Source organism: Myotis brandtii, unplaced genomic scaffold (assembly GCF_000412655.1).
Source record: "Myotis brandtii unplaced genomic scaffold, ASM41265v1 scaffold1229, whole genome shotgun sequence".
NCBI classification, from domain to species: Eukaryota; Metazoa; Chordata; class Mammalia; order Chiroptera; family Vespertilionidae; genus Myotis; species Myotis brandtii.
Window position 1 is genome coordinate 64600 of NW_005354286.1, and position 13806 is coordinate 78405.

The 13806-nt window shown below is 37.2% G+C and overlaps 1 protein-coding gene across 1 annotated transcript in view; it reads left to right on the forward strand.

Moving 5' to 3' along the window:
* CCDC67 (coiled-coil domain containing 67) overlaps positions 1–13806 on the forward strand; it is an 83618-nt gene that overhangs the window by 63649 nt on the left and 6163 nt on the right. Inside the window, exons 11-12 of the mRNA XM_005858909.2 lie at positions 6509–6705; positions 11617–11731. Coding sequence (XP_005858971.1) covers positions 6509–6705; positions 11617–11731 — 312 coding nt within the window. The remainder of the gene's footprint in view (positions 1–6508; positions 6706–11616; positions 11732–13806) is intronic.

The following is a 13806-nucleotide window of genomic DNA, read 5'->3' on the forward strand; positions in this document are numbered from 1 at the left end:
GGGCACATCCCCAGTGGGAGATGTGCAGGAGGCAGCTGATCGATGTTTCTCTCTCATCGATGTTTTTAGCTCTCTATCTCTCTCCCTTCCTCTCTGTAAAAAATCAATAAAATATATATATTTTTTAAAAGAAATATATTTTTAAAAAAATAATAATAATAATAGTGATTACTGACAAATTAGTCTAATTCCTGATTTTAGATGAAATTGTTTTAGTGTTTTCTGTTTAAGATAATATTTGTTCTTGATTATGGTTCTTATTATATCTTTCTATCCTTAACTTAGAGTTAAGATTTGCTGCTAGTTTTTATTAAATGCCTCTTCAGTATATATGACATCACTAGAGGCCTAGTGCACGAAATTCGTGCATTGGGGGGGTCCCCTCAGCCCAGCCTGCACCCTCTCCAATCCGGGATCCCTCGGGGGATGTCCGACTGCCGGTTTAGGCCCGATCCTTGCCTAAACTGGCAGTCAGACATCCCTCTCACAATCTGGGACCGTTGGCTCCTACCTGCTCACCTGCCTGCCTGCCTGATCACCCCTAACTGCCTCCCCTGCCAGCCTGATCACCCCTAACCACCTCTGCCTGCTGGCCTGATCACCCCTAACTGCCCCCTCCGCTGGCCTGGTCGCCCCCAACTGTTCCCCCTGCTGGCCTAGTCGCCCCATGCAGCTGTTCAGTCGTTTGATCGTCCCTCACTAACTCCTCTGCCGGCCTGGTTGCCTCACGCAGCCTGCTGTTTAGCTGTTTGGTCATCCCTCACTAACCCCCCTGCCGGCTTTGTCGCCCCAGGCAGCCTGCTGGCCATTACTCTTACTGTGACAATGTCCCGGACAATTTGCATTTTCCTCTATTATTAGTATAGATGTGGTTTTTGTTCATTAATTTGTTGATATGTCACAAACTATGGTTGGCAGATATTTCCTAATATTGATCCACCTCTGTATTCCTGGAGTAAACATTGTTGGTCATTGGATTCAGTGGCTAGGGCTGCCGTAACAAAGTACCACAAACTGGGTGCTTCAAACTTATTGTACAGTTCTGGAAGCTAGAACTCCAAAGGGGTCCACAGGGCCATGCTCCCTCTGAAACCTGGAGGGGAGGGTTTTGCTGGCCTGGCTATAGCTTCTAGTGATTTGCCAGCAATCGTTGGCAATCCTTGGCTTACAAATGCATCTCTCCAGTCAGCTGTCTTCACATGGCTGTCCTGTTTCCATGTTTTTGTATCTTCCCTCCTAGCATGTCCTTCTCTGTATCCAAATTTTCCTTTTTTATAGAACACCTGTCATATTGGATTAGGGCTTATCCTAATGACATCATTTTCACTTGATTAGCTCTGTAAAGATCCTATTTCCAAATAAGGTCACATTCTGAGGTATGAGGGGTTGACAAAATACAACCCTTAAAAGCTATACTTGAACAATTTTGATGTATTACTGGATTCTATGTGGTAATATTTTATTTAGAAATTAAGATCTGTATGTATAAATGATATTTGTATATAGTTCTCTTTTTTTCTACTTGTTTTAACATTATGTGGGCTTTATAATATAAATTGGGAGTTTTCCATCTTTATGACTGGACTAAAAGAGTTTAAGTAATATTAGAAATATCAGTTCTTTAAAAGTTAGAAAGAATTTAGCTGTGAAACCATCTGGACATTGAAGTTTCAATGCAGTAAATCTTCAATTATTTTTCCATTCTCTTTTAAGATACTTGGTGTATTCAATTTTCCCTTCTCTTTAGGTTTTTTTATCTTGGTTTTTTCTTGTTTGAAATTTGTATTTTTCCAGGAAATCTTTATCCATTCCAATTTGTTTCCTTATTATCAAAGGTAATAATATCCTACAATTATTTTCATCTCTTCTACATTCTGTGTTTATGTTCCTTTCTTATTCCTCAGCTTGTACAATTTAGGTCTCTCCCTCTGTTTTCTTAAATCTGACACACAATGGGATTATTTCTTTTATTAGTATTTTAAAGTAATAGCTTTTAGATTTATAAACCTAGATTAAATTTTAACTCTTCCATGTATTTGTCTCCTACCAGTCTAGGCTCCATTTATTTCTCCTTTCTTTGACTTTCTTTAGCACTCTTAGCTGTAAAATATTTTGAATTATCTTTTTTTTAAAGAAATTTCTATTTATATGTATTTTTGGCTCTTCAGCCATAGAATTCTTTAGAAATGAAGTGGATTATATTTAATACTTTTTCTTCATAGAGTGTTTGATATAGGTTAGGGCTCAATAAATATTTGTAGATTTATGAATCTCACCTGTAGTCTTAGAAGCATGAATAAATTACCATGGAAACCATTGCTAATATAATTAAAGAGATTAGAAGAGCCTCATTTTATCTCACTTCCTACGTGATCTCAGTCCAAATAGTTGTTGCTATTCCTTGATTAAAAAGCATTTGAGTTCCTACTTGGTGCAACATAATTTAACTCACAATTATACTTTATATCATTCACTATTTTTTCATACATGTTAGTTTAAACTACTCAATTTTTTATTGTATTCTCCATGAATGGAAGGTCTCTTTTTCATATTTAATTACCTCTGTAGCCCTTAGCACATACATATACAATATAAATTTGTTTAAAGATTGGTTAATTGGATATCATAAAATGGAATACCATGGGTGTATGGCCTTCAGTGTGATACTTATTAAAATAGTAGTCAGTTGTATATACTTTATGTATGACTATAATTCATAAAAGAAGTTGATTTTATACCTGCTCCCTATTCTTTGTATGTGAAGATTTAGAATTGACTTTGATAACTGAAATAGTCAAGCCACTCCCCAAAGAGAAAAATCTCAAGTGTCTATTAAATTTAAAAAAGAAGAGTTTAGTAGAATTCTTTGCTCTTTAAGAGTCTACAATCTATTATGTCACTTATTTAGCACTCAGTTTAAAGATGTCATGAAGAAAACTCCTATCTGTTATGTGTTAAATTCATTCCACTGTTATATTATTAGTTAATATCTTCTGAAATAACTGAAATGAACAAGTAAATGCAGAATTAAATCATTGGTGCTGAAATTTTACATCAGACAAGAAAAAAAATATGTACATCATCATTTTTATGTCTTTTAAAATATGTGGTATTTGGATAATATTAAAATGGTTTTTTTTCCTTTCTAGACAAGTGAAGTTACTGATATTAAGGTAAGTTACTTCTAAATAGCTGGAGCTTTGGGAGCTTTCCTGCTCGACTGACTGTGAAGGTCCCTGCTAATTTACGCTCAGGAAAAGGACTTTAGAAAGGCACTCACCGTGGCAGGAACAGCAGGCCTGCGCCAGCACTGCCCAGTGCATGCTGGGGCCGGGCAGCATCTCTCCTCTGGAGGCTGGGCTGATGGATGGACCACCCGGTCTGCAGGTTTTCCTCAGGCCTCAGTGAGATTCTTGGAATTTGTGCAAAAACTTAACTGCATGGAGAAAAGAGAGGTGTTTAGCTTTATTCGGCTCCAGGGCGGCTAACAAAGAATCAAGTCTATCATGGTAATGTCTGTGATTCCATATTTACTTGACCTGTACTTATAGTTATTAAAGTTTCTCTCTTTTCAAGAAGGTGTCAAAAAAACAGATTTAATCAGGACTCAGAATGTAGGGTAATTTTTAAGACTAATTTGCTTTTCATACCCATAAAATTTTCTAAATAAAATAATAGCATAACAAATAAGGACCCTCAGAAGTACCTAAAACAGCCTGAAAAATCAGCATACTAACCATAAAATATGACTAAAGCCAGTTCTGTATAAATTCTTTGTTAGCCTAACTACTATTTTTGAACATACATGAATTTAAAATAAGTGCGCATACAAAATACTATTATTCAGACACCTCGTTAATTCAACTGGCCTAATGAGAGTGTGTAGGCACCAGGGGTTTCGCCATTTCAAGAATAAAGAAATGGATTAAAACTGTAGAATCCTAAATTTTTGAAGAAGAAAAAAGAAATTGAGATAAGGGTCTTATAAAATAAGCCATCAGAAATACAGAGGTAGAATATAAGCAATGCCTATTTTCACATGATAACCATCTAGTGAAGGATATATTCCTGAAATTGCCAGAGAAGTATTTAAGAAAAACATGAAATGAGAGAGGTCAAAAACCATTGTTGTCAAGGAAAATGGAATATGTTTTTATTTATTTTACTTTTTTGTTAATCCTCACCTGAGGATATTTTTCTATTGACTTTTAGAAAGAGTGAAAGAGAGGGGTGAAAGGGAAGGGAAGGAGGGAGAAGGAGAGGCAGGAGGGAAGGGGGGAGGGAGGGAGAAAGAGAGAGAGAGAAAAACATCCATGTGAGAGAGACACATCGATTGATTGCCCCCTGCACATGCCCCAACTGGGGCTGGGATAGAACCTGCAACCTAGGTATGTGCCCTTGAACAGGAATCGAACCCAAGACCCACGAACTGATGCTGTAACTTCTGACCCATACTGGCCAGGGCAGAATATACTTTTAAATATAAATCATGTAAATGCATTAGTTGTGTAGTTTTTCCAGGCCATGCTCACAACACTTGTTTAAATATGGTACATTTAGAAATTGTGGGCTTTTTAATAAATCATTATTATTATCCTTAATTAGCTTAACACTGGGCCAAAAGGAGTCACAGATAAAATCTAATTTAATAAGAAAACGCTTGAAGAAAATTATAATTGAGCAGCAGAGCATGAAGGATTATACATTTTGAATAGTAGCTATCTTTTTAGGAGCAACATTCTGAATCTTTTCCATGACCTCTTCCAACCAGATCTGCTCAGATGAATATTTCCCTTGTGAATTGCAACATTATATAGGACTCTGCCTCCTTTATATTTATCACAAATTTACTCTAATTTTAGAACACACAATCCTTTCTCTCTTAAAGCAGACTCACCTGACTCTCTTATCTGCACTGGTGTAGCTCTGTGGAGGCATACTACAGGCAAGGGCTTAACAATCGGAGAAATATCTCTGATAACCCTTCCTTCCCAAAGGGCAAAGGGCACCATAGCCAAAAGCCATGTAAGCATATTCCCTTTCTGTATTGTTTTGGGGAAGTTTGCCCTCAGGAGTGTTTCCTTTCATTTAAAAGTGAGATCTTTATGCATATTTATAAGATGCTCTAATCCAGCAGTTCTCAACCTGTGGGTCGCAACCCCTTTGGGGGTCGAATGACCCTTTCACAGGGGTCGCCTAAGACCATCGGAAAACACATATATAATTACATATTGTTTTTGTGATTAATCACTATGCTTTAATTATGTTCAATTTGTAACAATGAAATTGGGGGTCACCACAACATGAGGAACTGTATTAAAGGGTCACGGCATTAGGAAGGTTGAGAACCACTGCATCCATTAGGTAGTAAACAGAAAATGTAGTAGGAAGGCTTATCCTTTGAAACAAAAACCAAAACAAGTAGGTAAACATTTTGAATATCTAATATGTACTGATTTTAATACCTAAGGTGTCATGCCACGAAATGCACCGAAAGCCTAAATTTAGAAACTTCTAAATGAAAGTTCTAAGCCATACTACTCATCTATAGTCTTATAGGCGTTTAACCATAGGAATTTGGAGCGTCAGAACAGATGTCTCATACACGGTACGTTTTTTATGCTAAAATACTCCAACAGTAGAGAACTCTTGTTTAATTAGCAACTGCACAATTTACAGATATTCGAATCACAGGACCAGAAAGGACAATGTAGAGTCATTTAAAGCATGTTTATGTGAGAATATATAATGTTTTTTAAAACTTTGGAAGAAGAAAAGTTTAGACCCTGGCTAGGAAACTTCTTACAGCATTTAATTCAAACAGCATCAGAAATCTTTTTTTTTTCTTGCTCTAAACCTCTCATGTTGTGATTTAAATATGTTTCCTATTCTCTTCTGAAGACATATTAAAATTGTGTTGCCCATAACAGTAAAACTTGATCATGTAACTACATTGCTCAATAATGTATGGTACTACACCATCTCAACTGTTAGATGAAGGGTGTAGAGTGGTCCAGAATCATACCCCAGTCTGTATGGATTTAGCATATAACCTGTTATATCACCCAACAGTGGGGAATCAATATAGGATTTTCTATAATGACATGTATTACTTTAATCAGAAAAAAATTTCAAATTGAATCTATGTGTCAATTAATAATGGAACATTACTACTAATGTTCATTATTAATCAACACCTTATAAACACAAAACCCTTAAATCTAGCCAACTTGTCCTAGAGACAGAGAATACGGTGCATGAGTGAGCCCTTTTTCTCTACTGGAACATGGGCCGTAGTGTATGTGTTGCTTTTATTGCAATGTGTTCAGCGGCAGCTGTCACTGTGTATCTGTGTCATGAGGAGGTGAGGGTGGGAAATGGCATTTAGGAGGGACACAGAATAGAGCCACATCACTTGACTCAAATGAAAGGGTCTTTCCAAACGCACAGAAAATATGCATCACTTACGAGGAACACTTTCTTCAGTGATGGTTTCTTTTCTTCTTAGAGCATGGACTGCGTTAACAGGGAACATTCAAGGTACACGTCCATTAACAAATTGGAGTATGAAAATGAAAGGCTCCGGAGTGATCTTGCAAAACTTCATGCCAGTGGAAAACCAGTGTGGGCTAACCACAGCACCTACGAAGAACCAGTGCAGTATGCCTATCAAAACCAAATAAAAATAGAAAAAAATGAATATAGGTATGCTGGCTCCATTATATAAGGGTATGAATGTATGAACATGGCATTGAAATTTATCTTTAAACAATTCAAATTATAACTTTACACACTTCCTCTTCATTTTAAATCTTATTTCATAGTGATAAAACAATAGTGTAGGTACATTGTTTTATATGAAATTCTGGGTTGTCAAAAGCTTTCAAAATATAGCAGTGAAATGGGTAGACTGCTACTGTAAATTAGTTACAAAGCTGAACCTGGCACGCCTCCCCCCCAAGGCAGGACTGATTTTCAGTTATGGTGGCCAGTTCACATGGGCACATCTTGCTTTGGGTGGAGGAATCTAGTCTCTAATATAGAGTAAACCCTTTGCAAAGTGCTTCCCTAATCTGTGGACTCATTTTTCCATGGGTCTCATCATGACCCATGTCTATAGTTTTCTCACTGAGAGAGAAAAACAGGCCCCTAGAGATACTATAAACTAAAGGGTCTCCCTAGGTATGTTAGAGCACCCATTAGGGCAGGCCCCTAGAGATACTATAAAGGGTCTCCCTAGGTATGTTAGAGCACCCATTAGGTGCAGACATTGTTTCCTAACCTTGTTCGCTGGAAAAAACTTCGAAAGCCTTAGATGAAGGTACCAGGTGTTGTTAGTTAAACAAAAAGACAGGTCCTCTGCCTTGTATTATTTTTTAAAGTTTTCTATTGTTTGGATTGCCCCTTTTTTCTCTTTGTCAAGCGGTACAGAATGTGCGAAAGGTCCTGACAAAAACAAGGCAGTAGGGGACGTAGAAAGCAGCCTAAGAGGTAAAGGGCTCAGCAGGAAATGATTTAATAAGCAGTGTGGACTAGCGTGCCTGCTGCAAAGCCTGCGTCCTGCCATTCTCGTTTGCTGCGAGTTTCATTAAATTTGTTTTAATGCCTTGTCTGATTTCAGTGTTCTCCAGTGACCTGGTTTTTAACAGAAACAGCATTTCAAATGTTCCAAATAAATTATCGCCATGTAACAGGCACTGTGGGGAGAGTTGTTGAGATACAAGGACACTGAACTCACCAGCGGAGAACTGTACAGCACATACCCATTACAGTTAGCAAGTGAAACATGAAGTATTCTTTCTCTTCCTCACAGCACAGCTCAGCCAAGTCAAAGAGTAAAAGCTATATATCTATTTGTTAGACATTAAAAATCCAAAAATTCATGTTATATTTACATATCAATGGCTGATGCAAAAAGGTCTTATTAAACTAGTTGAGAAAGGAAAAGGCTTTTAGGTAAAAATATAGGAAGATAATGTTCCACAAAATGTTAAAGCCTGTACTCTAATTTTTAGCCACTTCCTGCTTTTAACTAAAAAGATCTGTATGATTCAGTATGAAAATAAACTTCAATGTACTCAGGCAGCTCAGGTTTTGTTGTTGCTTTTCACTCCTGTTAGAAGTGATACGTTTTTCATGCGAATCCACTTAAAACGTGAAGCATTTTACGATATCCCAAAGGAATTTCTTTTCAATAACACAGTAATTTGGCACTTTAAAAACATTTATAAATAAAATGTAATTTAATTGGGTGAGGATGTATTGAATATTTTTTTTAATTTTTTAAGTTAGAGTTTGAAGCGTAGAATAATTTATAAGCTAATTTGGAGTCATGGGTGGTATCCAGAGCTATTAATATATAACTAGTTTTAATGGCATGTCAATTTTGTAATAAGTGGAGTTTTATCTCTAAGATATATATATATTTTTACAAGTGAAATTATGTACTGGAAAAATTTTAGTAACCAACAAACATTAGCCATTCAAATCGCTTCAAGTCTAGTTAATAAAAGTTTCTAAAACTAAAAACCCATATAACCAGGTTTGTCATAACCACTCTCACAGGATCCCTTGTCAAGAAACAGTCATTTAGAAGCGAAGCAAGGTGAGAAAATTCTGTGCCATGGTGTTACTCATAAAAGCAAAACATAGCAGGCTGAGCCATTGTGGGCCAGGAAATAATGAGGAGTCCATAGAATAGGGAGCATTGTGTGGAGTGCTAGCAGGTGAGTCGGGAAGCAGGTAATCAGCGTAGCTGTGCAGGGCTCCTGCCCCATGCTGGGCACATTATCTTGTAACCTGGGGAACACTGATGCAGGGCCAGGATTGGATGAGCAGTCAGCTCTGAAAACTGTGCCACGAGTTGACTCAACTCTCCAACTCTCAAGCGGGTCCAGTTTTCCCCAACAGAGCGATTAGATCCTGCCCTCCTGGCAACTGCATGCAGAGGCCTTAAAGAGGGCTGGTGGAGACGATAATGGAAATAATTTTTAAGATGGCTATTACATTGATCTACTTAGCATTTTATGCCAGGTGGTTTTATGAAGTATTTGAATAGCTGGATTCTAGAAGAAGAACGTGTCAGTTATAAAGATGATTTAAAGCAAAAGCACTTTACTTCATAATGTAATCTTTCCTTTCAATCTCTGCATTTCATTGATCTTACAATAAAAAGAATGTTCCTATATCAATTTTAGTCATTAACACCATCAAATTGTATCTCTGCATCCAAAGGAAAATGAATAATTGAGATAATTATTTAGATAATTTAGGACAAATAATACTTTCCCAGAAATCTCTGTATAATTGAGATTACAGAGAGAGAGATTTCTTGAATCACTTCTATAATTATCTCACTTTTGCCACTGTGCTTTGAAGTATAAATGGTGGCCTCAGTCCAATGGTGCAGCTGAAGGTTCTATGCAGATGTACTATGCAATTGTTATAATTCTGTTTGACTGTGGGATGTTTCATCTGATTGTGCACATCATAAACCATGTTATTTCAGCTTCATTTGTTGTTTTGTTTCCATGGTAATTATGGTTTGGGAGAATGAATTTTAAAAAAGATGTATTTCAAGATAAGTAAAAATGGGACATATGTTGTGTTTGTTTTTATGGACTAATTTACAGATGCCTCACTTAACTTTTATTGCTGTTTGTTTGCATAGCTTTGAAAATGTTTGCATAATAAGAAACAAGTCTATATAGATGGTCTTTGGATGAGAACAGGGAAAAAGGATGTACATTTTTTTTGAACTGTGTGAAATTAAAATAGGAAAGCTTTGAAAAGGGTTCATCAATACCTGTGGAGAGACTGAATTAATAGTAAAAGAAAATAATTTTAAGTTGAGGGGATTTTTATGTTTTCATGGTCTTTGGTGATTTTTATTCAATTTAAACCCCATTTTCATGAGTTAACACTCAGAAATATATTTATTTAGTCCCAAACAGCCCATACTGTTAAGACCTTTTTGGGTAAAATTTTAGGGTAAATTGGTTTGTTTCTTTGTTTCATTATTCATTTGTTTAGTCAGCATACCAAAATTTAAAACCTCACTGGTATTTTATTCAGTCTCATTTTCAACCGTATATTTTAACACAAACAGCAAATTCTGCACTGTGCCTTTCATCCAAATTGTGGAGGTCAATTCTCATAAATACCTTTTTTTATACGTGGAAACATTAAACTAACAGATAAAAGCACCTGCTCAAGGTCAGCAGTGTGGAGATGCTTAGGAGACTATTTAAATTGAAAAGATGCTCTAAAGTATTAATTCCTAAAGGAATGAGAATGACTTGTTCTAGAATTTTTAAAAAGTATAATTCTGTTAAGAAAGCCAGTGAGGTTACGTAAAATAGAAAAAAATTTAATTATCTATTTAGAACTGTCAAGGGCAGTATTGTTAGCTGTTTTGAGATTTTTCTCAAACTGGTTTCCATGTTATTTAATTAAGTGGCAAAGAGATACAAAAGTAAAACAGAAAGGAAAGCAATGTAGGCAATAAGGATGACAGAATATTTTTATCGATTACTGTACAAAGTTTTCTGCTTCGTTATTAATCATTCTAAGTCTTTTAAGTTAAGTAGAAATTATTCATCAGGAAAATTATTTTCAAAGAAATACCTTTTATATTTTATACTAGAGGCCCAGTGCATGAAAATTCGTGCACTGGGGTGGGGGGTCCCTCAGCCTGGCCTGCCCCCTCTCACAGTCTGGGAGCCCTCAGGGGATGTCCTACTGATGGCTCCCCATGGGCAGCGGGCTTAAGCTGCAGTCTGGCCTCCCTCTGAGGGAGGTGACCAGCCGATCAGGGGAAGGCACCGCCCCCATCACTCTGCTGCTGCTGCCACTGCTGGCTGCTGCGGCTGCCTGAGCCTCGGCCCAGCCCTCGCAGCAGCTGCCATCTGAGGCTTGCCTGAGCCTCGACCGGGCCCTCACAGCAGCAGCCGCCATCTGCAGCTGTGGCTTTGTCCAGAAGGATGTCTGGTCTAATTAGCATATTACCCTTTTATTAGTATAGATATTTTTTTATTTTTATTGCCCTTAATTATTTTTCTGTTTGTACTGGGCCCTTATCTTGGCAGCCCCTTCCCTTCCATCTGCTGTCACTTACACTCTCCCCATCTGTCCCTGTCTTCGGCCCCCATCCTCCGGTTCCACACCTCTTCCATTGCCTTTATCTCCCTTTGCCTCTGTCTGCTCCCAGTTTGGAATTATTTTTTTTTAATTGAATTTATTGGGGAAACATTAGTTAATAAAATTATATGGTTTCAGGGGTACAAGTCTATAATATATCATCTGTATATTGTATTGTGTGTTCTCCACCCCAAATCAAGTCTTCCATTACTATTTATCCCTCCTGTATCCTTTTCTACCTGCCCCCAACCCCTTTTCCCTCTGGTAATCACCATACTGTTGTCTGGGTCTATAAATTTTGTTTTGCTTTGTTTGCTTAATCCGTTCGCCTTTTTATCAAAGAAATACCCAGATAACAAGCCCAAACATTTGGTGTATTTTCCTCCAGTTAGACATCAGAGAAGTTAATATCCTTAGCTACATAAACAAACAGGTGCCCTTGGTAGCAACATTGACAACCATTCCTTGTTTTCTTAGGCTTAGCCCAGACTGCGAGCCAAATAGAAGTGCAACGCCTCCGTTGCCACCTTTGCCGTTTCAAATTAAAGAGATGACAAGTCCTTTGGTTAGTGATGAAGAAGTATTCCCATTGGTGAGTTGCAGGTGCTGGATTTTTTTTTTCTTTAAGAGGTGATTATGCTTACACTGATACCGATATACTGATGTGTACATAGTTGTTAAAAAAGGTGTTGCTGCATGAGTGTTTTGGCCATGCCTATCTACAAAAAAAAAAAGAGAATCATAATGTTCCATGAAATATGTCAATCAATGGTATTCACTAAAAAGGTGTTGCTGCATGAGTGGTTTGGCCATGCCTATCTACAAAAGAAAAGAGAACCATAATGTTCCATGAAATATGTCAATCAATGGTATTCACCTCTAGAGCAGGCCAGAATTACTGTGACTTCACCCCTGGACATTCCATGAGTCCTCAAGGATCTCTATATTTTAAAGAGCTACAGGTGATCTTTTGTGCCCGTTTAAAATCTTTTCTGTTGCTCTGACATGCATACAGAAACATGCACAAATCAGAACTGGACAGCTTGATGAATTGTCACGAAGGGGGACATCAATGTAACTACCACCCATGTAATAAATAGGACAGCCGTAGCACTCCAGAAGCCGCCCTCCTCCACCCCCCTCCAGTCACTCCTCCAACTTGCTCCAAAGATAACCTGACTTGTAATATAATAAGTTAGTTGTGGCCATTTGTAAATTTTATATAAATGGTATGTTCTTGTGTTTCAGGCTTTTTTTGCTCAACACTGTTTATTAGATTCATCATCCATGTTGTTTTACATACTATAGTTTATCTATTTTTGTTAGTCTATAGTATTTCATTGTATATAAATTCTGCATGCAGTGATACTACAATGATTCTACTGTTGAATGGACATTTATAGCCTGTGTGGGGCTATTACAACAATGCTACTGAAAACACTGTATGTATCTTTTGTTACACAAGTGTATAATTTCCATTGGGTGTCTACCTAAAGAGTGGAATTGCTAAGTAACAGGATATGCATAAGGTCAGCTTTAGGAGGTACTGCCAAGCTGCTTTCCTAACTATTTGAGTTAACACATGAGATAATGTGTGTTTTCTTTGTTCTATATTTTTTCCAACATATGATAGTGATTGTTTTTTTTACATTTAGCTTTTATGGTCAGTGATTAGTAACATCTTACTGTTGTTTTAATTCTTATTTCTCTGGTGACTACTGAGGATGAGCACCTTTTCATTTATTTACTGTCCATTCTGATATCTTCCACTGTAAAGTGTCTGTTCAATTTTCTTGCCTAAGTTTCTTTTGGATTATCTTTATTCTTATTAATTTGTAGAAGTTCCTTACGTATATATTCTAGATATAAGCCCTTTGTTGATTGTGTGTGCTGAAAATATTTTCTCTCGCTTTTACTTGCCTCTTCACTTAATCTTTCTTTAAATTGTTGACAGTATTACAGATGTCCCCAATTTCCCACCCTTTGATGTCCCCAATTTGCCCACCCCAGGCCTTCACTCACTGTTGTCTATGTCCATGGGCTGTGCATATATGCATATAAGTTTTTTGGTTAATCTCTTCCCCTCCCCCTCTGAGATCTGTCAGTCTGTTCCATGCATCCGTGCCTCTGGACCTATTTTGGGTTTCTTTGGGTTTTTGTTTTTTAATATATTTTGTTTTTTAAAAATATATTTTATTGATTTCAGAGAGGAAGGGAGAGAGAGCTAGAAACATCAATGATGAGAAAGAATCATTGATCAGCTGCCTCCTGCATGCCCCAACCTGGACACACGCCCTGACCGGGAATCAAACCATGACCTGTTTCATAGGTGGATGCTCAACCACTGAGCCTCGCTAGCAGGGCTGGACCTATTTTGTTCATTAATTTATTTTTCCATTAGATTCCACAAATAAGATCATGTGATATTTGTCTTTCTCTGGCTGGCTTATTTCACTTAGCATAATAAACTCCAGGTCCATCCATGCTGTTGCAAAGGGTAGAAGATCCTTCTTTTTTATAGCACCATATATTCCATTATGTAAATGTGCCACACCTTTTTTTTTAAATATATATTTTATTGATTTCTTTACAGAGAGGAAGGGAAAGGGATAGAGAGTTAGAAACATTGATGAGAGAGAAACATCGATCAGCTGCCTCCTGCACACC